The 23,340-nt window shown below is 37.7% G+C and overlaps 6 protein-coding genes across 10 annotated transcripts; 4 read left to right on the top strand and 2 right to left on the bottom strand.

The window, feature by feature from the left end:
* The first annotated feature begins 2,492 nt into the window (after window positions 1-2,492).
* On the top strand, window positions 2,493-5,079 carry LOC104806922. Its single transcript, XM_010532033.1, has 7 exons — window positions 2,493-2,873; window positions 3,126-3,215; window positions 3,308-3,388; window positions 3,495-3,626; window positions 4,091-4,312; window positions 4,413-4,505; window positions 4,761-5,079. Exons 1-7 carry the CDS (start codon window positions 2,625-2,627, stop codon window positions 4,920-4,922), a joined length of 1,029 nt encoding a protein of 342 aa, XP_010530335.1. The 5' UTR covers window positions 2,493-2,624; the 3' UTR covers window positions 4,923-5,079.
* A 316-nt stretch (window positions 5,080-5,395) lies between these two features.
* LOC104806921 (pre-rRNA-processing protein TSR1 homolog) lies at window positions 5,396-11,379 on the bottom strand. The gene is made up of 21 exons (XM_010532032.2): window positions 11,203-11,379; window positions 10,909-10,985; window positions 10,723-10,800; window positions 10,465-10,596; window positions 10,329-10,379; window positions 10,097-10,237; window positions 9,876-9,998; window positions 9,686-9,763; window positions 9,420-9,512; window positions 9,209-9,331; window positions 8,808-8,891; window positions 8,618-8,716; window positions 8,310-8,507; window positions 8,118-8,193; window positions 7,032-7,135; window positions 6,685-6,944; window positions 6,499-6,585; window positions 6,184-6,414; window positions 5,985-6,063; window positions 5,804-5,867; window positions 5,396-5,708 (listed from the first exon to the last, which is right to left on the bottom strand). The coding sequence occupies exons 1-21, from the start codon at window positions 11,291-11,293 to the stop codon at window positions 5,590-5,592; spliced, it is 2,388 nt and encodes a 795-aa protein (XP_010530334.1). The 5' UTR covers window positions 11,294-11,379; the 3' UTR covers window positions 5,396-5,589.
* Window positions 11,380-12,114: 735 nt separating this feature from the next.
* On the top strand, window positions 12,115-15,271 carry LOC104806920 (catalase-2). Of its 2 annotated transcripts, XM_010532031.1 has the most exons (8): window positions 12,115-12,222; window positions 12,622-12,718; window positions 13,015-13,292; window positions 13,473-14,249; window positions 14,372-14,461; window positions 14,558-14,625; window positions 14,729-14,822; window positions 14,936-15,271. In XM_010532031.1, exons 1-8 carry the CDS (start codon window positions 12,208-12,210, stop codon window positions 14,993-14,995), a joined length of 1,479 nt encoding a protein of 492 aa, XP_010530333.1. In that variant the 5' UTR covers window positions 12,115-12,207; the 3' UTR covers window positions 14,996-15,271. The 2 variants fall into 2 exon arrangements, with proteins under 2 accessions (XP_010530333.1, XP_019057315.1); XM_019201770.1 differs by lacking the exon at window positions 12,115-12,222 and having other exon boundaries at window positions 12,592-12,718.
* A 314-nt stretch (window positions 15,272-15,585) lies between these two features.
* Window positions 15,586-16,413, bottom strand: LOC104806918 (agamous-like MADS-box protein AGL103). The gene has a single exon (XM_010532030.1). It carries the CDS (start codon window positions 16,304-16,306, stop codon window positions 15,662-15,664), a length of 645 nt encoding a protein of 214 aa, XP_010530332.1. The 5' UTR covers window positions 16,307-16,413; the 3' UTR covers window positions 15,586-15,661.
* Window positions 16,414-17,477: 1,064 nt separating this feature from the next.
* LOC104806917 (pentatricopeptide repeat-containing protein At1g63330-like) lies at window positions 17,478-20,229 on the top strand. 4 transcript variants are annotated; one of them, XR_770683.1, is made up of 3 exons: window positions 17,478-19,549; window positions 19,697-19,786; window positions 20,165-20,229. XR_770683.1 is itself a non-coding variant. In XM_019201771.1 (3 exons), the coding sequence occupies exons 1-2, from the start codon at window positions 17,607-17,609 to the stop codon at window positions 19,509-19,511; spliced, it is 1,500 nt and encodes a 499-aa protein (XP_019057316.1). In that variant the 5' UTR covers window positions 17,478-17,606; the 3' UTR covers window positions 19,512-19,549; window positions 19,697-19,951. The 4 variants fall into 4 exon arrangements, 3 of the variants coding, with proteins under 3 accessions (XP_019057316.1, XP_010530331.1, XP_010530330.1); XM_019201771.1 differs by lacking the exon at window positions 20,165-20,229 and having other exon boundaries at window positions 17,478-18,858; window positions 19,264-19,549; window positions 19,697-19,951; XM_010532029.2 differs by lacking the exon at window positions 20,165-20,229 and having other exon boundaries at window positions 17,478-18,858; window positions 19,207-19,549; window positions 19,697-19,951.
* A 5-nt stretch (window positions 20,230-20,234) lies between these two features.
* LOC104806916 lies at window positions 20,235-23,333 on the top strand. Its single transcript, XM_010532027.1, has 9 exons — window positions 20,235-20,341; window positions 21,068-21,094; window positions 21,198-21,277; window positions 21,731-21,803; window positions 21,951-22,005; window positions 22,400-22,451; window positions 22,580-22,604; window positions 22,701-22,792; window positions 23,126-23,333. Exons 1-9 carry the CDS (start codon window positions 20,246-20,248, stop codon window positions 23,175-23,177), a joined length of 552 nt encoding a protein of 183 aa, XP_010530329.1. The 5' UTR covers window positions 20,235-20,245; the 3' UTR covers window positions 23,178-23,333.
* Window positions 23,334-23,340: the final 7 nt, after the last annotated feature.

Here is a 23,340-nt window from a genome sequence, read left to right as displayed (position 1 = left end):
GATAATTTCCCCCCTTTTTTTTTCAAATTTTTCACAAGCAAATACAAATAAGTATATTTACTGTAGCAGTTTTTAAAATGTGAAATTTTAATAAATCATAAAAAAATGCATATAAATATCTAAAATTTTATAAAAATTATAAATAAATATCTAAAAAATATTTTTTATATAAATATTTAATTTTTTAAAAAATTCTATATAATTACTTAGATTGTTTGATTTTTTTTTTAAATAAACACAAAATTTAGATATTTTAAAAATAAAAATGGTGGAAGCTATTAATGTATTTTCAGTTTATTTAAAAATTGTTTTAAAAGTCTAGATATTTATATAAGATTTAAAATTTTTTAGATATTTTTATAAAAATTTTATAATTTAGATATTTATCTATGGTTTTTATAAAAGTTTAAATATTTATATACGATTTATTTTATAAAAAATAATAATAAAAAAGGCTGAATCCCAAGTGCGAAAAAAGGGAGAAAAAATCAACTGAACCCATGAATAAATCACTAGAAAACAAATTATCAAATTTTTAGAAACAAAATGTAAAATTTGTTTTTTCTTTTTTAGTAATTTGCTAATATTTTCTTTCTGGTTTGTGATTTGCTCGTCTTTATGAAAACGAAAATGCAGAAGCATGAAAGCCACAAGTCAGCCCCTTGTATATGTTACCATGGTTTTAAAATTGTTTAATATGGGTTTAGTTAATCGATGATGATTATGATCGTTAATTACATCGAATCTCGGATTTTGCGCTCTGTGATTTTAACTGCCACTTTGTATTTAGTTGTTGAATTTATAATTAACAAACGTATCTTACACATTATTTTTATCAATTAAATCGCATGATAAGATTTTTCTGCATTTCTTTTCTTTGTTATACCTCTTATCAGAAGTTGATTATGAAAAAATACATAATTGTAAATTTTTAAAAATATGGGAGAAAAATATAGTTTTCTTAGATTATAATTTATCCCAACACGTAGAGAAAATTGCATATGTATATGTATGTATAGTTGGTGTATGTGCTCTATAATAACCTGATAAATGAGATAAATTTTTGGTATTATTCGTTCATACAATAATTTCATTTCATAATTATTCAAAATACATAGTCTGAATATTGTTTCATAAAAACTGTGAATTGTTTTTTTTTTGTAGAAGTTTCAAAGTTCATATATTTATATGGAAGGTTTTTTCAAAGTCTGTGATTTGTTAGGCGATTTTTCATTTTTTCAATGAATATAATTAATCTTAATGGGTAAAATCACAAGATTAGTTTCTATCAAACATCATTCTCTCTATCTATCTCTCTGTCCAATTCGAAATTCATTAAGATAATCAGATAGCATTGAAACTAAGCTAATTTCATTGGTTTGACTTGATTAAAGCTAAACCAAAGCTAAACCGAATTACGATTTGCTTCGGTTCGGCTCATTTCACTTTGGCTTATCCTTGATTCGGGTTTAGCAAATGGAGTACGTATTAGTATTTAACATTTATATAGAATATATTATGTATTAATATTTAACACAACTCCTTTAATTTTTATAGATAACTAAATATAATTTTAGGTTTTTTAATATATGCTATATTTTTGTAATCTAAAAAACAATTAAAACTAACTAAGTAATTTTTAAAAACAATTAAGTCAATTTTGTAATTTAATAGGTATAAAAAAATAATTTTCTAATTACGTCGACTATCCGACTATAAATTTGCGAAACCCGAATCCGATCCAACCCATTTTTTTTTTAAATTTTCTAAAATTTATGTAATTAAAATTTCAGTTGCCCATGTATTACTATAAATTATCTTCTTTTATTTTATTTTTTATATATATATATCCAAAAATACTGTAACGTTTTAATTATCACTTTAGTGTTTTTTCATTTTCAATGAAGTATGAATAAAAAATGAATATAAAGATCCTATACTTGTTACACGAGGTGAATATTGAATGTACACATTAACAATTCATACGCAAAAAAAAAAACGTGAATGCTAAAAAACGAATATCAAGACCATATACTTTTCATAGCAAATATTGAATCGACGGTCCACATTTCTTGCGCGTTGATAATCAAAGGTAAAAAAACCGAGACACGAGGCGCATAAATCATTTTCGTATCAATATATAACATATATGTTATAAATCATATTGTTTAATATGCATAGTATACATTTATACTTACATATACATAAATAATTCTTTATTTTTTCAATATAATATATATACTGCATTAATCTATATCAATATAAACTATATTATTATTTAAAAATAAAAAATAAAAAATTAATCATAATAAACTAAAGTTGAAATACATCGAAAATGTTATAACTGATATATATTTATAAATGATTTTATAAAAACTATATATTTAAATAATTATAGTTACTATATATGTAAATTTTTGAAGCTTTCTACTTAGTCGTACTTGCTCTTCCGGTGGAGTTTGAAGCCATTTTCCCTCATCATCGGGGCGAAGTGTCTCTCTCCGCCTCTGGATAAACCCTCTGAAAAGCTTTGTTTAGAGGCCGATAATGGCGATTCGTCTACGATCATAAAATTAGGGCATTTTATCCTTTTTGTATGTGTAAACATTCACTCTCTAAAGGACATGAGTTCGTTATCGTTGAATTTCTCGCGCTTGCTGTCTCCATCTCCGCCTTCATCGTCGTCTGCTCTGGTCATTCGCGGACCTAAACTTTGTACTTTTTCTGTGAGTTTCCCGTTGAAGACGAAGACAACGACGGCTACGAGGATTAGCAGCAGTAGAAGTTCGATTCTTCGAGTTAAAGCTTATGATTCTTCTGATAAACAGTCTTCTGATTCATCTGGAGATTCTGCACCTCCAAATGGCACTTTGGTATGTATAATCTTCGTCATCTTCAACTTCGCTTCGTGATTTTTCGGATTATCCGAGAGTTGGGTATACGTCGATTTTGCTTTTTGAGTTTAATGGAATCAATACAGCAAAGCAGCAATGTTGAATATTTACCCATTCGTTTGGAATTTGCATTCTCTTAGCATTGTGATGTGATTAAACACAATCTTCAATGATGTTATCAACTCGAGACTATGAAGAGACTGGTCATTTACTGGTTTTGCTGTTGAACAGCCAAAGACCCGAAGAGATATACTTCTGGAGTATGTTCAGAATGTGCAGCCTGAGTTCATGGAGTTATTCGTGAAGCGGGCACCTAAAAATGTGAGCTTCTGATTCAGTTTTCTTAATGCTGAAGTAACTAGAGGACGAGATTTAGATTGTGTGGTTTTCACTTTGTCTGTAACTTGCCTTAGGTGGTTGATGCAATGCGCCAAACAGTGACGAATATGATGGGGACGCTGCCTCCGCAGTTCTTTGCCGTGACAATCACCACGGTTAGTGCTCTTAAGTTTCCGAGTATGGTAAAGTTGTAGGTGATACATTTTCACTACTTGTCTTATTGGTAATAACGGGTCTTCACATGTATTTTGTATGCTTTAGGTCGCTGAAAATCTTGCCCAGCTGATGTTCAGTGTCATGATGACTGGATATATGTTTAGAAACGCTCAGTATCGTTTGGAATTGCAACAAAGTCTGGAGCAGGTTGCTCTTCCTGAACCACAGCATAAAAAGGTATCCTTTCTTTTCCTCTTCCTGTACATTGAACAGTTTTTCACTATCGTCCACTGCCAAAACCGATCTCCCAAGTGATAATATGAATAGGTATAGAGCCACCAAACTATAGTGTTTCCTACCAGGAATCGAAATTAAAGCTGCAGATGAGCTGGTGGCTTGTTGGGGGTTTATACATTATTATCTGAAAAGCGTTGTTTTCAGAATCGTGTTGTTTAGAACCAAAGAAGGTAGTTACGCTTTGTAGTGTATCAATAAGAGTAATGCCTAGATTGCAGTTTTTGACAGTGAAGTTGTAAAGTTGTAGTGCTTATACACCGCCTCTGAGATTTCCGCTCATTTCTACATGATTCATTGCTTTGCTTCAACCTGTACATGTAAATGAATATCAGAAGCTGCATTTTTTACTAACAGGGACTCCTTCGTCACTCTTCCTCTCTGTCTGGTGTCGGTATTATTGACAGGAGGACGATGAAAATTATGCACCCGGTACTCAGAAGAACGTTTCGGGGGAAGTTATCAAGTGGAATAATGTTTCTGGTCCAGAGAAAATAGATGCTAAAAAGTATATTGAATTGCTCGAAGCAGAGATTGAGGAACTCAACCGTCAAGTGGCTAGAAAGTCTGCAAATGAGCAGAACGAAATTCTGGAATATCTAAAATCACTTGAACCCCAAAATCTCAAGGCATGAGGAACATATGATATATATTCTCTTTCAGTCATCATATTCTAGAAAGGTTACCAATGCATCTTTAAAGTTGAATCCTTATGTCATTATGGTGTAGGAACTGACGAGCACAGCAGGAGAAGATGTCGCAGTGGCCATGGATGCATTCATCAAGCGGCTTCTGGCTGTATCAGACCCTAAGCAAATGAAGGTTCACTTTAAACAGCTTGCTTTCAGTCTACTTGATATTAGGGGTGGGAACAGGTCGGGTATCTGAGATTTTCGGGTTATCGGAACTCGAATTTGAATATTGCGGATCTCATGATATATTACCCGATTTCATCTCATAATGTGCAGATATCCGAAATTCGGGTTTTTTTTAGATTTGTTTACGCAGCAAAAAGCCGAATTATTTTGCATCTTCATATACGAATTTTTGACATCAATGTGTTTGGTAATTGCACAGATGAATGTGACAGAGACAAGTGCAACTGAACTGGCGAAACTGCTGTATTGGCTAATGGTTGTAGGATACAGCATTCGCAACATCGAAGTCCGGTTTGACATGGAGCGTGTCCTCGGAACTCCTCCCAAGCTCGCCGAGTTGCCTCCCGGCGAAATTGTCTGAACCAACTATTCATAGACCTGACTAAGATTTTGATGTGAAAGCTCTTCTCTCTTCTTAACCGGAATTGGAATTTATGGCCGTAGACAATAATATTTACATTTACAGCTTCAGCTTTGAGAGAGTCCTTAATATCAATATAAACCTTACCTTCAATTCATCCATGTGTAAGAAAAAGATAAGAGCTAGCTCTGCGGTAAAACTTGGATTTGGAGAGTTAGGTGGAGGTTGGCTTTAGCCTTCTCTAACGTCCAGAGGGTTCGGAAAGTAAAAACAGAGGAGAATCAGCAGTAGCTCTTGCTGTCATTGTACATGTAATATTATGTTACTGCATTTCAGCTTCTCACTTGGCTATGAAGAGGAAGTTATGTCAAAGACATGAGAGAAAATTGGACTCATTATCGCAAAAAAGTTTTGAAATGACAAAAAGGCCAAGACACCATTCAAAGAGCAACTTTGTATTGTTATAACTTTGAACCCAACTGCTTTTAAATATATATGACACATACAAGGTACTGCCTCTCACACCCTCCTATGGCGAAAACTGGAGGAACAAACCAAAACCAGTAAAGGAAAAAGAAAAGAATGGTACTTCTTCACCCCAAACACTGAGCCATCCTTTTGAGACCGAGAAAACAGAAGCAAACAGAGCCACGTTTTCTTTTTAATCTCAGGCGTCGAGGAGAGGGTACAAACGCTCGGGCCACTTGGGATACGTGCGCTTGTACAAGTTCATGCACACGGTATCATGCTGCTGGATGACGCTGTTGAATATACACTTCATTGCCCCTGCAACCACAAGACAAGGGTTTTGATTCACAAAGACGGCATTTTGGTGAAAAGGGGAGGAGGCTCTATAAGAGCAAGGCCGGTGATGTTCTTACCATGTGTGCCGACTGGTTCCTTGATGCGACCACGTTTTCCACATTTTGTCCATACTTCGACGGGCTGCACCAGAAACATCATCCAGTAGACGGAAGGTTAGCTCCGTTTTACAAATTTAACAAAATGAAAAACCGAGAATGTTACAGTTATGTGTTGGGCAAGTGTTTTTTTCATGTTTACCTTAAACCATCTAACATCTTCCGGATTGTGGAACATGTATCTGACAGATGCCTTCATTTTCGACACTTTCTGAGGGTAGCTGAAACAGGGCACAATACCGATAATGCGAGAATTGAATATCATTGGCGCAAATGGAATATGAATATAGTTAGAAAAGGATATCACAAAATGGTGGACGGGAACTATGATAAAACCATACCCAGTTAGTATTATCTTCTTCAAAATTATTTTGTTGGGGTCAACACTTTTTAGGGAGCCAACAGCAGCAACTGCTGGAGCGTCTGACCCTTCAGAAACCTTTAGGGCTACCAACGGAAGGGGTGGAAAAGATATCGGGCCATATATCGAAGCCATAGAGAAACGCCCGGCATGCAGAAATCTCTCCATCTTGTGCTTGTCCGAGTTGAAATTGTCAGTTGAAAATACCGGCCTGGATCATCAACCATAGTTTTATTATAGATTGAAAAAAAGCCCATCAGTAGCTACTGCTGCAAGGGAAACAGAAATTTATTACCTCGCAATGAATTGGCGGAAACCAACATGGAAGATGAGTTCTTCTTTTGTTTTGATGGGAGCATCGTAGCTGTCATGCTTCTTTATGCTGTGAAAAAGTAGACATTATCGGTGAGAAATCAGTCAATAACTCAGGGCTTTGAGGAACAGGAAATATAAATAGACAGATGATTTCGAGGATGTATACCTAAAATGAAGCACAGACATCTTGGATTCATGCTGCAGAAGCCCACATGCTATAATGGCACTTTTGCTTGCAAGCAAAGATAATCTAGAGGCAGCACCACGAGGTACTTCTTTAACAGAAAGCCTAATATATGAGCCAGTCAGTATGCAATCATCCCTGCTCTCTTCTTCCATCTCCAGGGCTTGCCTCATCACATGCTTCTGTGTTCTGGTGAGGTTATCAAAAGCAAAAATTCTGGCATAGTCTTGAGGCAGCGATTCCTGCATTTATCACTAAATGATTCACTAACAATCCTACGATTAAAAAAAAAATCAAAGTTCACGTCAAGAATCAGAAGACATTATTACATTTGGATCCCATGAGGAGGTTCTGAAGGACTTGACACCCCTGAACTTGGCAAATCGCTTTCTTGCAGGAATATCAAGTGGGGTCTCCACTTCATCTGGAAATTCTGTGGAAACATAACATCAAGATTTACTTCACTTGCTTTAGCTTTAATGAGAAAATGAAGGATGTCAAACATTGGACAAGGCCACCTTTTCTCCAACCAAACCTAGCAAACACATAATTCTAGAAGCTTGGTTTAAAAAAGCGCGAGGCGTCCCAAGGCGCCAAAGGTCTAAAAAACCGAGGCGCGAGGCGCAAGGCGAAGGCGCGCGCCTCACGGATGTGAGGCACATAAATCATTTTCGTATCAATATATAACATATATATTATAAATCATATTGTTTAATATGCATAGTATATATTTATACTTACGTATATATAAATAATTCTTTATTTTTTCAATATAATGTATATATTATAAATATAATTTCTATAGTATAGATTTATATGTATGTAATACACAAAAAAATGATTATATATTGCATTAATCTATATCAATATAAACTATATTATTATTTAAAAATAAAAAATATAAAATTAATCATAATCAACTAAAGTTGAAATACATCGAAAATGTTATAACTGATATATATTTATAAATGATTTTATAAAAACTATATATTTAAATAATTATAGTTAATATATATGTAAATTTTTGAAGCTTTCTACTTAGTCGTACTTGCTTTTAGGTTTTTTGAGTTTCTCGATTCCATCACCCTTTTTTATTTGTTCTCATGATTTGACCATTTTTTTTAATTTTTAATAACTCTGACTATACATTTAGGAGGAGTTAATTGTGTATTGAAGTCTGTACTGTTCATCTTCTACCATCTCTTTCGAAAGAACTGCACAACTCTGCCATTTTTATTTCTTTTTTGTACTCTGTCTCAAGCGGAGTCGCAGAAAAGCGTGCTTTACTGCCGCTTTATGGAAACCGCCTCAATTTTGTCACATGATGCGATTTTGCAATCGCTTCTGCGCATCTGCGCCTCAGGCGCAAAAAAAGCGCGCTTTTTTAATCCAAGTCTAGAAGAGCAAGTACATACCCTCATCTTCAGCATGGGCCTCTTTGATTTTCTTGATTTCATCCTCAATCTGTTCCCTAGTCAAATTTTCACTTTCCTGATTGCCAAAAGTTAAGATCAGAGTGAACTTCTCGGAGACATACAACAAATAGCAGACCATGAAACCTTTTTTTAAAGAAGGGAACTATATGATTTAGAGGAAAACAAACTTACCATCATCACAGAATCATTAACGGTTTCATTATCAACATCCCGCAAGTCCAACGATTCTTCATCGTCCTCAAAATCCCGGGTATTTGTATTTTCATGATAGGGAAAGTGATCCTCTCCCTCCTCCAAAACCATGCCGCTATCATTGTCATCACCAGTGTCAGAACCTTCCTCATCTGTGTCATCCACAATCCAAGCAGCCTGAGTAAGAAACAGAACGGAAACTAGTTAGAGATATTGCGCACGACTCTTAATACAGATAGTTAAGCCAAGGGCTGGAAAACTTCAGATATACAATAGCGTCTGAAAACCTGATATTCTGAAGTTCCCCGAGGTAAAGTCCTCTTCTTTAACTTCTTCTGTTTTAGATTTCTCTCAGCCTCGGCTATTTCTTCCTCTGTTGGCCAGGTCTACACAATGAAAGCACTAAGCAATAACTAATTTACCCTTATCAATTGCAGCAAATGCCAATTTTCTCCATTTAGAACTCATCAGACTTACCTGTTCTCCTGCAAGAGGATCTGGAATATTTTCAAATACTAAAGGTTCCTGTTTTGCAGGATCTGGAAGTAGAGAACTCACAACCTAGAAGATCAGAACACAAGGACATAGCTCAGGAAAAAAAATTACATAGAGAGGGAAACCATAGAAAATATTCCTGAAATCATCGCCAGCACAGACTTTTATTTTAATTTTTTTTTCAAATAATAAAAATAACACAGAAAGAGTCTTCTTATGTTCAATACACAAATCATGACCACTGGTTCCTACTCAGGTATTTAAGCCGATTGTAAGATCATAGATTTCACACACATCAAAATTCCGTATCACAAATGGCATTCTATAAATACCCTTTTGTACAAGTCAATTGTAAGTTTCTTACAAGGAAGACTATACATCACCTCTTCACGATGTAAATCATCACATTCCATGGAATCATGTCCTTTTCTGGCATGTAATGGGAATGGGTCATTCAGCACTTCAATTTTTGATAACTGAAAATCACCGAGGCCAGCAACATGAACCTAATTCAAAGAAAACAACTTAAGAGTTCAGGCATGGCAATCAAATAAACAAAGACAGCGAGAGCATAAGGCTGAACTACTTGATTACCAGCTGATTTACAGAGAGTTTGCGAGCACGCAAGTACCCACTGAGAACGAGAGTACATTTTCCCGTGCTTTCATCATCCACCAATGTCTCAACCTAATCCAGCAATCAACAACAAGAACATGGCACAAACACAAAATGCAGAATGTTTAAGTAAAGGAAGATGATAAATCACTTGAACCATTTTTTAAAAAGGTACAAAAAAGCTCTCTAGATCATTTCAAACAGTCAACCAAAGCTTTTATGATTTTTATGCATAAAACAAGTACCTTTTGAGCCACAAGATATGGCCTTTGACTTCGCCAATGAGGCACAGTAAGCCTTTGCTCCTTAAATAGCCACATGAACTGTAATCATATGCCAGCAAGTGGATCAACTTAACACAAAGTGCGAGATAAATGTAATTGAATACAATCCAAGAAAATGATGAGTATATTATGTTAGTCATTGGAAAATTACCTTGTGCAATTCATCTCTTGTATCTGCTGTATAAAACTTACAGTCTTCAGGAAATTCTGCGGCAAGGTTAGAGGTACACATCTTCTTTAGCTCGTTTTTCTTTTTCAGATCAGTGGGCATATCCTGCAACCATGAAAATAGAATTTGAAAAGCTCAACATTTCAGAAATCTCAACCTTCTCAGAATGATGGGTACTGAAAGTACAGTAGCAAAGAACTTACACGAATCAACACAGCGGTGCTTGGTAAACCAATCGATCTGATTACAGAAAGACAGTGACTTCCGAATGAGTCGATAAAGTCGGAGCAATCTTCTTCCCATGGAGTGCTTGCAGATGCAACAAAAGCGATCAAATCAGCAACCTAAAACCCAATAAAACATAAAAGAGTTGTAGACACTTGATAGACTCTACAGCAGTAAGCAAAAAAAAAAAGGCAGTAACTAATTTCATGCCTTGGCCAGTTCCATGCAAGTGAGCAGATCCCCATGAGGTGCCTTTAAAACCTGTGTGTATATTCAAACTATCAATCAAGCTTGAATTTAAATAGGCTCCAAAGAACACACAAACTTGAAATTGAACATCACTAACTGTTGCTCTTAGCCTATACTGGGAAGAAGCAACTGTTGAAGAAGCCACTCCAGCAGCTTCAGGAGATAACAATGCTAGAAGATCATTGGCAAGCGAATCAAGGTTCACCGAAGCAGAAAGAGGAAATAGGACCTACGGTTAAAAGAAGAAGAAAAAAAAATATTAGTTTATGAATCTGCATCCACAGGGAAAAAAAACAAACCCAAAATTTCTTAGGACCAGCTTCTGAATTTAAATGAGCAGCAAAAGAAAACTAACGATGACACGAGGAGGGCTTGATGACCCTCCTGAAGCTCTTTTCTCCTTCAAAAGTGCTGCCTTTTTCTGCTCTCGTAGCTGAATGCCGGAAAAATTTTCAAATTGATTATGCTCATCAATAATACAAAACAGAGTACTTCAATAATCAACCCATCAATTCAAATTAGGGACTAGAAGGAAAATCACCATCTTGCTACGCTGAACACGAGCAGCCTTAGCTCCCTTAACAAGATTCTTATCTGCCTTCGCATTCTTCGCCCTATCTGATACAGCAAAACGTTCGATTCCGCGAAATATCAGAATCAACAAAGTAATCCTAATTTCCTTGGTTTCCGTAGATCGAGCCAGAACCCAGAAACCAAAACCCTAATTATCTCCGAACAAAAGGGTGTCTAAATTCAATGAAGGAAACAGAACCCAACGATTCAAATCGTAAGTCGGCTCGAGAGAGAGAGAGAGAGAGATGAAAGAGAGTATTACCTTGTAGGGAGGTTCTGTGGAGATTGCGAGAAGATTTGGAAGAAAATCTAGTTTTGTGGGCTTTGTTAACCTGAACTCGAGAGCCTCCCATGGCTGCCGAAAGAGAAGAAAAGCCCTCGCGAGACGAATAGTGACGAATACCGCAGTTCGCCTTAAACCCTAATACGCTTTTCTTAAATTTCTTTTATAGCCTTGTTTGAAACTGAGATCGGCTCGGACTTCTAGTTGTATTAGATTTAGATAGAATTTTTATTTGCTTTTCATTTTTGTCCTAACTAATTCATATTACACTTACACGGAGAATTATTTTACGAAACAGAATAAAAAAATTAAATCAATGTCTTATAATAATAATTTATTAAGTTTATTTTTTATTGTTAAATTGATATCTATTTTATTTGAATTCCATGCCAATATAAATCTGAATTTATCCCATATAAAAATTGTTTGTCCTTGAGACAAAAAATTATCTATACTTCACAAAATATCTAATTTTTACTGACCACTCAAAAACAGGATGGATGAACCAAATCAATTACACTAAACCGGTACTAACCGAAATCAAACCGAAAAATATGAAGAAAAATGGTTAATACGACGCCACGTATATAATGTGCCACGTGGCAGGTCCCTCGGCTGATGTCTCTCACCGCTTGTCCATCCCAATTCGCATTCCCAATGGCATCTTCTCCCGCCCATTCGCGTTCACACTATCTCCGTAAACGTGTCGACCACTCATAGGACCACGTCACCATCTTCTATATACGGCCATTGTTGGGTTTTAGCGAAGGGCCGAAATGAATGGATAAGGAACCATAAGCCCATGACGTCCTCATTTATTCTTTTAATTATCAATATTATTCTTAATTTTCTTTTAGGCGTTTATTTCATTTTTCTTGGTCTACACGCCAATTATAAATACCCTCCCAAAATATTTCAGTATTGTCATTCCGTCTCGGAAAATCTCTGAATCTGCTGAGTCTCAGAGAGTTCTTCTCTTTGGCCATGGATCCCTACAAGGTAACCTTTTGTTTGCCCCTTCTCTTCGATTCTTCTTCTTTGTTGCATTGTTCTCGTATTGGTTTGGATTCAATGTTGTTCGTTTCGATTCTGCACCTTGTCATGAGAATCGTATTCTCCTTAGATGTTTGATTTTAAGTTCCTGCGGATATGGGATCCGGATTCGGGGTTCTATTATTTCATGATCGAATCGTGTTTTGGTTTTGTTCGTCGGAAATGAACCGAGCCCGTTTATGCGGATGATAATTGGTGTGTGTGGCGACCTGGGGGATTGCAGGAGGTTCTTGTTATTGTAGAGCCTGCGATTACGTGATATTGATCGGTTGAATCGTGTTGTTTCTTTGAATTCTTCACGGTTGTGATTTTGTTTTTATGGTGTTGGTCATGACGATGATGCAGTATCGGCCATCCAGCTCTCACAACTCCCCGTTCTTCACCACGAACTCCGGTGCTCCTGTATGGAACAACAACTCTTCCATGACCGTCGGACCCAGAGGTATATAGTTCTTCTGAATCTTTAGAACAAACGTGCGCTAGGAAAATGATAGGGGGTGATCCGTTAAATTTGAATATTCTTTTGCACCTGGGTAATAGTTTTTATTTTCCATGTAACAGTTGAGTAATGGTTGTGACGCCATTTCACTTTTTTCTTTGAAAGAACTGTTGCAGATTTTTGGGTAATCTCTGTCAAATGTATTGAGATGATGGAAAATTTTCATTTTCACTTTGTTGATTGTAATGGGTTTTTGGATTCATATATGCACTAAACACGTTTTCCTGTTTCTACTGCAGGTCCTATCCTTCTCGAGGACTATCATCTTGTTGAGAAGCTTGCCAATTTCGACAGGGAGCGGATTCCAGAGCGTGTGGTCCATGCTAGAGGAGCCAGTGCAAAGGGTTTCTTTGAGGTCACCCATGATATCTCTCATCTCACATGTGCCGACTTTCTCCGAGCTCCTGGTGTTCAGACACCAGTCATTGTGCGGTTCTCCACTGTTATCCACGAGCGTGGAAGCCCTGAGACCTTGAGAGATCCTCGTGGTTTCGCTGTTAAGTTTTACACCAGAGAGGTGAGTTGAAGTCAATACGGAATCACCGAGCATATGTTTTTATGTACTCACTCCAAAAGGAACATTTTGTTGCATCTGGTGATTTCATAGTATGCCAGATAAATGGATAGTGTCTCATAAGTAATATGCTTCACGTATATGTTATTTCGGCTTTTAACTTTTTTGCTTTATGTCATTCAGGGTAATTTTGATCTTGTTGGGAACAACTTCCCAGTCTTCTTCATCCGTGATGGAATGAAATTTCCTGACATGGTCCATGCCCTTAAGCCCAACCCCAAATCTCACATCCAGGAAAACTGGAGAGTCCTCGACTTCTTCTCCCACCACCCGGAGAGTCTGCACATGTTTACCTTCCTCTTCGATGATATCGGTATTCCTCAGGACTACAGGCACATGGAGGGCTCGGGTGTAAACACCTACATGTTGGTCAACAAGGCAGGGAAAGCTGTCTATGTCAAGTTTCACTGGAAACCCACATGTGGGGTTAAGTCTCTGCTCGAAGACGAGGCCATTCGGGTTGGAGGATCCAACCACAGCCATGCGACTCAGGACTTGTACGACTCAATCGCCGCGGGAAACTACCCTGAGTGGAAGCTTTTCATCCAAACAATCGATCCTGCTGATGAGGACAAGTTCGATTTCGACCCGGTTGATGTGACCAAGACCTGGCCTGAGGACATATTGCCTCTGCAACCTGTTGGACGCTTGGTTTTGAACAAGAACATCGACAACTTCTTCGCAGAGAATGAGCAATTGGCGTTTTGCCCCGCTATTGTTGTTCCGGGAGTATACTATTCGGATGACAAGCTGCTCCAAACTCGTATATTTTCCTACTCCGACACCCAGAGGCACCGTCTTGGACCAAACTACCTGCAACTTCCCGTCAATGCTCCCAAGTGCGCTCACCACAACAACCACCATGAGGGCTTCATGAACTTCATGCACCGGGATGAGGAGGTAACCATAGCTGAAACCCTAAGTTAGATGTTGTCTTTTTCCATTGCAGGGTTTGGTAAATCAGAGAAATCTGTTTCTTTTCAATAAAAAATACCATTAGCTTATGAAGAGATGTTGTTCAGGTGAATTACTTCCCGTCAAGGTATGATCCCGTTCGCCACGCGGAGAGGTATCCGATTCCACCCGTTATCTGCTCTGGAAGGCGCGAGAGGGTCAGTATAAATATCTACACAACCATCGAATCCAATTTTTTTTCGAGCGTTCTTTGCGGAAATGTTTACCTGATGCCGTTATGTACGTTTTTGCAGTGCATTATCGAGAAGGAGAATAACTTCAAGCAGCCGGGAGAGAGATACCGTTCTTTCACCCCAGACAGGTACTCTAAATCTTCTTTTTTAGTAGCAAAAAACCTCTTACCGCCATTTCAGACACAAACTCGCGAAATGATGCTGATGCTTCCGTCATGATATTACGACCAGGCAAGAACGATTCATTCGCAGATGGATAGAAGCCTTGTCCGACCCTCGTATCACTCACGAAATCCGCAGCATCTGGATCTCATACTGGTCTCAGGTTCTTACAATCTCTCTACCTCGACGCAACAACAAACAGTGTTGGATTTTTTTTTTAATTCAGGAAAATTTACGAAGTAACACCAAACTACTATTGTTGAAACGGTTGAACAGGCTGATCAGTCCTTGGGACAGAAGCTGGCGAGCCGTCTAAACGTGAGACCGAGCATCTGAAGTGTTCAGAGGAAATGGTCTCAGGGTTTGTAATTTGAAGAGAAGGTTTGAAAGGAGAGAAGAAGAAAACGAAGCAATCCTTTGGGGATGATCATATACTAATAATATTCATATATGAGGATGTTTATATGTGTTGTCTTGTTACTAGACAAAGGACAAAGGACAGAAAGAAGAAACCTTTGGTGATGTTACATTGTCTTATGCTGGCTTCTTATGTGGTGATGTTTTTCACACCTAATGCATGATTGGATTAAATAAATAAATTTGAAAATGACATGGCTGGTTTCTTTATAACTTATATGTGGACTTCGTCCTTGGCAATTTTATTTTTCATTTTTCTGAATATTCAGAAATAAAATTTTGAAAGATATAATATTTTTTTACATCTGCATGGATGTGAAGCATCTAAAGATATGAGACCAAAAGACAAGCAGTAGTGTCAGAAGAAAGAAACTTACAGTAACATAAGCTCTGGATCCTACAAACTAATGGTCGTGTCCAAATTCCGGTCTAGATAGCCGGTTCTCTTTAACCGGGTTTATGTTAAGTCAATTTAAACCGGTAATCAATAACATATCTACAGAGAGCGGTTGAAGTGTATGGAAGAAACGGGAAATTTCACTATGGCAAACCCTAAATCTACATGTCTGAGTATACAGTGTAGTTTCAAATGTACATCGAAGAACCACCGAAACTCTCAAAGCCGAATCCTTGAAACCCACAATCCAAATCTTCCAAACCCCCAAAGATGTCGATTTCATCTGTGTTTTCTTCACCCCGCGGGCCCGTTGCCGATTTCTCCGATCCGACATCTTCGTTCCGACCCTCGAAATCCTTTTCTGTTCTTCCTCCATGATCCATCACAAGACTCTGTCTTTCCTGAAATTGGACTAATTTGGCGTCAATTCGAGACAGCAGAACCCCAAGCTCGTCATGTGAGAGATTGTCCACCGTCCCATCAGAATCTGGGTAAGCCGGCGCGAGTCTCGGCTTCTTGCTGGCGCGATTAGCTTTGGTAGCCTCCGAGGACAAAAACCCATTCAAATCTACGGCGTGTTTCCGGCGGTCTTCTTCGCTCAGACCTCTGTAGTTCGCCGCGATCCGACGGACATCTTCGGGTCTCTCCGGCCAGTGATAGAGTTGGCCGTCGGAATCGTAGCAAATGACGCAGACGAAGATATCGCAAAGAACCGAGAGCTCTCTATCTTTGTTCTTCAGTGTCTGAACTCTCCTCTGGAAAGCTGCCTTTTGTGCCTTCGTCTGAAATTTGGGTTTCCCATGCGCCATTGTCGACCTTAAACGATGACCCATGTTTGCTTCCGACACGATCGATGAAGAGAATTCAGGACAAAACCTAGCGGAGAAGATCGATCGATTGAGAGAGAGAAAGAGAGAGAGAGAGAGAGAGAGAGAGAGAGAATGAAAAGGGGTGGACAGTTGTATTTTGGACTAGTTGGACTGGTTCGCCTAATTGACGAGTTATATACACTGTATGGAGGCTTCCCGGGCTCTCCCCAACGGTCAGATTTTGCTAGCTGTGGTTCCTTTCTTTCCTTTTATTTAAAAATTAATTTTCCTTCCCTTCAATTCATTTGATTTTTTTTTTTTAAATTCAAATGGAGTTATGTTTTAAACGCCCGTTAGGGCTCGGAACAGCAAAATCCAAACAAGATTTTTTTTTTTCCGTTGAGATGTCTGAAACTGCTTGGGACAAGCAATTGGATTTCATGGGTGTCCGTTTGAGGACCTCGACAACAGTCAGGTGTCGGAACATTGAGGGTGAAAAACACGTCCGAAAAATTCGCAGAGAAAAAAAAAAGAGAACTCGAAATCGAAACTTCGGCGCAAAGGGTTCGGTTATTCGAAAACCGAATGACCGATTAATATTCCAATCAAATTGAATCGATTAAAATTAAATAATATTTGATTATAAATTTTTTGAAATATGAGACAATCAAATCTGAATTAACCTTAGACCAAATAAACGAATCGTAACAAAATAAATCGAATATAACCGTTTATCCATCAAAATATATATAATTACAAAAATTAGCATAATGAGATTTATATAACAAAGTGATGTTTTTTTAAAAAATCTACAATGTTTCAAATTTTGTTTTATTTTCTATTATAATTGAACCAATTTTTGTTTGATAATTATTTTATTAGATATATTCGAATCAAATCAAATCGATTAAAATTAAATAATCATTTATTTATTTATTAATTTTTAAAATCTAAAATAAACGAATACGAATTACCGTAATCAAATAAACAAAATCAAATAATCATTTTTGTTCACGAAGTTTTAAAAGTTTCTTATAGAAACTCATATATAAATAACCCTTAGTCCGTTCTGTGCCTATTATTTTAATATATTAATATTCATTTTGTTTATGGTACGGTAGAGTAGGGTACGTATTTTCCCGTAAAACATGAGGCCCGACAGGACAGTCAGTTATTATTGGCCCATTTCCTTTGTCCTTGGCTCCGAACTCCTTTCTTCCTCATCTAAATTCGTTCTAGGGTTAGGGTTCATAGCAGAATTTCAATCTCCATTTGCTCTCTTTCTTTTTCCGAATCTGCCTTTTTTTTTCTCCTGAAATCGAAGATGTCGCCGATGATTCAGGGAGCGGCTGCTGTTACATTGTCCACTGCATCAGGTTTCATTCGCACGGACAGATGTATTCTCTACACAGTCTTACGCTGTTCCTCTGTTTCGTTTTGTCGGAGGTTGGCTTATTCTACTGATAGAGACTGCGGCCGTACGTACAGAGAAAGACTGAGGTGTGGGTTTGCTAATGTCGACGATGCTGTTGCTGTGTTCCATCTGATGGTTCGGTCTCCCCGCCGCCCTTCAGTTGTCGATTTCAGCATGTTACTGAGTGCAGTGGCCAGAATGAAACGGTACGATGTCGTGATTTCACTTTGCAAGAGAATGGATTTGATCGGGTTTCCACATAATCACTACACTCTGAGCATTCTGATCAACTGTTTCTGCCGTTCTGGACAAGTACACTTAGGTTTCTCGGTTTTGGGAAGGATCATGAAGTTGGGTTATGAGCCGAATGATGTCGCATTCAATACCCTCATCAATGGATTCTGCATCAGAGGTAACATTTCCGCAGCTTTAGGTTTAATGGAGCAAATGGTGGATGTGGGACAAAAACCTGATGTCGTAACGTTTACTACTATCATCAACGGACTTTGTCTCCAGCGTAGAATTCATGAAGCTGCCAGTTTGATCGATCGGATGGTAGAGAAAGGCTGTCAACCCGATATAATTACTTATGGTGCTATTATAAATGGCATTTGCAAGTTAGGGGATCCTGCTTCTGCTTTGAATTGGATCAAGATGATGGAGGGCAGGCTCATGATGGTCGATGTCGTAATTTATAGTACGTTTATCGATTGTCTCTGCAAATGTGGAAACATAGATGGTGCACTTAACATTTTTAGCAAGATGGATGATCGAGGAGTTGAACCAGATGTTATTACCTATACCACTTTGATAAACGGACTTTGTAGTTCCAGTAGATGGAATGATGCCTCGCGATTATTGAAGGATATGATAGAAAGGAAAATCATGCCGAATGTTGTTACTTTCACTGGATTAATCAATTATTTTATTAAAGAGAGCAAGTTTCTAGAGGCTGAGGAATTATATAAAAAGATGATCCAAAGAGGTTTGGTTCCAAATACCATCACTTATACTTCGTTGATTGATGGGTTTTGTATGCAGAATCGTCTTGATGAGGCGAGACAAATATTCGATTCTATGATTACCGAGGGATGTTTTCCAAATGTAGTGACATTTGGTGCTCTCATAAATGGGTATTGCAAATCTGGCAGAGTAGATGAAGGTATGAAGCTCTTAACCGATATGTCTCAAAGAGGATTGGTAGCAAATACATGTGTTTACAACACTCTCATCCAAGGGTTGTGTCGAGGAGGCAACCTTGATGCTGGCCAAAAACTTTTCCTAGAGATGAAATGTCTTGGTCCTCATCCTGATCTTATAACTTACAAAGTTATGCTTGATGGTCTATGTAAAAACGGAAAACTAGAAGAGGCATTGGAATTATATGATAAGATGGAAAAGAGTGGGTTGAACCTCGATATAGTTACACATAATATTATCATTCATGGCTTGTGCAAGGCTGAAAAAGTTGATGAGGCAATGCTGTTGTTTAATATGCTCTTGCTTGAAGGGGTGGAACCGGATGTTGTGACGTATAATATAATGATAACTGGACTTTGTGGAAAAGGTTCACTCGGTGAAGCCCAAAAGCTGGTAAGAGATATGAAAGAGGGTGGTTGTTTGCCGAATGATGGTACTTATAACGCAATCATCCGGGGTCATCTCAGACATGGCTCCACATCAGATGTTATTGAGCTGATACGAGAAATGCGAAGGTGTGAGTTTTCTGCTGGTGCGTCGACCATTACTATGGTGATAAATATGCTATCCGACGGTAGATTGGAGAAAGGGTTCCTGGATCTTCTCTCCTCCTAGTGCTTCTCGTTGTTTTCTGTCATGGAAACCACAAAGAGGTGACCTCTTCTGACCTTTCATGTTTTGATGTTTCTTCATTTCGTGATCGAATTAAATTTTTGTGAAGAGGATGGATCGGTTCGAGGCTAATTTTGAGCGTGTTAGTGATGGAGTTTAGTAATGTTTCGCATTTGTTAATCGGACAGGGGCCTAACGACTGGAACAGCTCTTGAGGATATAGGCACAGTTTCTTGTTTCTGCCGACAAATCCGATCAGAGGACTTAGTGTTCGAAGGGTAAGGCTTCCAAAATCTGTAACTCTTGAAAAAAATAAGGCTTCCTTCCAAAGGCATTTGTAGGTACTTACAGTTGTGAAAGATTTCCATTTTGTAGATATAAAATCATATGAACGTTATATATATAGAGAGAAAAATGCAATAAATTAAAATAGATATTGTTAACTTTTGAGAGGATCCTTTCCTTTCCTTTTCCTGTTACATTTTCAAAAGCGTAAGCAAACTAAGGAATTGGGCCTCATAGCCCAATTCGATTGGGCAATTGAACATAAAAGAGCCCAACCATTAAACGGGTCGGATCTTAACGGAGACAACAAACACCCGTTAACGGACGTTAGATCCGACGTGTTCAAGTCTCTTGATTTTGATTGGTCACAGATGACGTGTAACAAAACGGTGACGTGTTTTCACATTTTCGAAATATTTCTCCCCTCAAACCCAGACGGAAGAAGACAAAGCATGGCGAAGCCGCTGCTCTTCATCGCGGTGATTCTTGCGGTGTTCTCCGCCGGAGCTTCCGTCGATGACAAATGCGCTGCTTGTAATGCCGTCGCGGTACTTCTCGCATCTCTTTATCTTCTTATTTCGTTTCTGGGAAATTGATGCCCCCGAATTGGATTATCCGATGAACATTCATGCCGTGGATATGTAGACGGGACTGATATTGAGATTTATGTTATTGAATCTTGGTGGAGTGGATTCTGGTTAAAGTTTATGTAGACAGTCTCTAAAATAAATATATGTAGATGGATTTGCAGCCGGTGTTTGTTTGGTTAGTTAATTCGAGCTGATGACACTGTTCGAATCTCTGTGATTTTCTTACAAAGTAAGGATTATGTCATAATCTGTCGATTGGTTATGCTCGCTATTGGTTTCCACGGGTTTGTGCTGCTTATGCTTTCCAAATTTTGTAGGTTTTGATTTCACAAAATGGGGTTTCGATCTATAATGAAAATTGAGCTCTTTTATGTGGGAACCAAGTTTTCCGTTTGGATCAAGAAAGCCACTCTGAATTTGGTTTTATTTAATAATATGAATCCTTATATTGTTTCTTTTTTTGCGCTTGCGTTCTGGGAAAAGAGTGATACGGTCTTTAGGAATATTTTATGTTCGGCATCGGAAGATATCTATGAGCTAGATGATGGAAGTTGTGTTTTATTTTTCTTCTTGAAAATTTGTCCAATTTTGCTTGTATTTCATTCTATGGTTGGTAATACTCGTGTTTGGCTAAATGATTTAATACATTTTCTTGTTCTCATCACGATGTTCAATGCTATGCAGGAGGAATTGGAGTTTCAGCTTTCGAAGGTAGTAACATCTTTTTGATCTGTCATCCTAATAATACGATGTGTGCTTGGAATGCTAGAGTGCTTCTGGTTTAATGGGAAACTTTATATCATATCTTGATCAGGAAAAACCACGGAACCATCTTGATATGAGAAATCGATTAAATTCTAAGGGGCAACGAGAAGGAAAGGTTATTGATTACAGGTATATGCCTGATAGCCTCATTCTACTACCTGAATTGGGAAGGAAATCTTGTCGAATCATGACTGACTGTTCCTTGTTTTTATGTGCATGTCTGGTAATTTGTTTTATAACTTTGGCATGAGAAAGGATAGACAACTACTCGGTCTTCTTCCTTTTACTTGGGGACTTTCTCTCCAAAGTAAATTACGAATCGAAATGGACTTTAGGACGTTATTGGTAGCTAGGTAATCGTATATTCTTAGTCAGATATAAAACTTCCGAGCAAAGAGGAGGCTATCATTGAACAACTGGGAGGAAAGTCAACAATTGACATGCTACAAGAACCTGTAACGCATTTCTGTTCAAATTTTCCCAGAAGAGTCATGTTGATTTTTTTTCGTGTGATTCACTCAAGTGGATGATGACCCAATAATTCTGTTTCTTTTTTCCTTTTTTTTTTTAAAAAAAAAATAGAGCAAGTGATCTGAGGGTTGCTGATCTGTTGGATGGATTGTGCGAAAGAATGAAAGACTATACTCTAGAAAAGGTAAATTCCGCTCTTAAACAAACTCTCATCGCTTGCGCTTTGGTATCAACCATTTTGTAAATTTTTCTGTAAAACCAGGCAAGGTTCCACGATGTGGTTGCTCCTTTTTCACCATTGTAATATGTACTTATGGTCATACTTTTGCAGGTGGATTCGACAAAAGGATTATGGGTCAAAGTGGATAGCTTTGACGATCTTACAAGTAATATTTTCTTCTGTTGGGATCTTCTGGAGTTCATATATGCTTTACCTGTCTCATAAGTCATAGTATATTTGCTTATGATAATATTTGTTGACTAGTTCTATGTATTGTCTTCATAAAGCATATTCTGGTAATTTCTCTTCATCCGATCCAAGATTTTTTATTTTTATTTATAGCATATCTATTTTGGTCAGTTGGAACAAATATTCTTCTTGGGGACTGCTGCCTACTTCGTTTATTCAACATTTCTCGTTTATTCTCAGCTTTGAGTAGCAATCGAGAGGTGTGAGAATGCTCTAGTGATGGGAACAAAGTATGCAAACTGTGGAAATTTTTACCATGTTTAATGATAACTGTTCTCAGAATGGTTTGATATTGATCTCCCATGTTACAGATAAACAGGAAGCTAAAGCGCATGCAAATGACATCTCAACTTACTGCGGAAGGTATAATACAAAACCAAGAATCTGAACGGTCGATTTATCACTGATCATTTGGAGAATTTTTCTATGTTTCTGGTACTTGTCAACAGCCTCGGGATTTCTGAAAACTTCTTCTGTTTTGTTTGGCACAGGTTGCTCGAGGAGACTGAAGACGAGGTAAACTTCTGCTACTATACTTCAAAAGACTTATTATCATCAATGGTTAGTTAGATTATTACCAAGTATCGTTAATTTTTAATCGATATTTTTCAGCTCTCTGAGGTAATTAAGGAAGGATCCTTGAAAGTCGGAGGAGTCAGCAACGTCCTGTGTCGAATGCTGAGCAATCACTGCAAGCAAACAAGGTAAGCCCTTAGAAGCGAACCACGTAATAAAGAAGTATCCATATGCGGGTGAATTTAACGTCTACTCGGAGCCTATCTGTGATCACATGTTGTTTCAGTTCATTTATATTCGGGTTTGGGTTTTTCGTTTTTGCAAAAGTTATATCCATCCGGTCTTTATACTAGATTCATTTCGGATTCGGTTTTTTATCGAAAAAACTGTTCATTTTTACAAAGAAATTTTTCGGCTTTGGTTTTTCGGTTTTAGAAAAATCACACCGGATATGAAAATGGTTTAGAATTATTTTACTAAACGCTCTCATCTTTCTTCCAATTTATGCTTCTTTGGTGCAGCGAAAGAGAGACAGAAGAAGACGAGGATGACGATGATGGGGACGAGCTTTGAGTCATCAAATACGAGCCGGGGAACGAATGATGATAACACTCTGTTAGTGCCACAAACTCATCAAAACGCAGATCCAAAGTTCTTTCTTGTGTTAGAGTTTTTGCTCACAGATCGACATTTCTAGGGTTCAAACTAATGAGCTCCATTTCTCGAACTCTTCCGA

Source organism: Tarenaya hassleriana, unplaced genomic scaffold (genome assembly GCF_000463585.1).
Source record: "Tarenaya hassleriana unplaced genomic scaffold, ASM46358v1 Cleome12, whole genome shotgun sequence".
NCBI lineage: Eukaryota > Viridiplantae > Streptophyta > Magnoliopsida > Brassicales > Cleomaceae > Tarenaya > Tarenaya hassleriana.
Note: the sequence above shows the minus strand (reverse complement) of the source record. Positions and strands in the feature narration are given on the sequence as shown.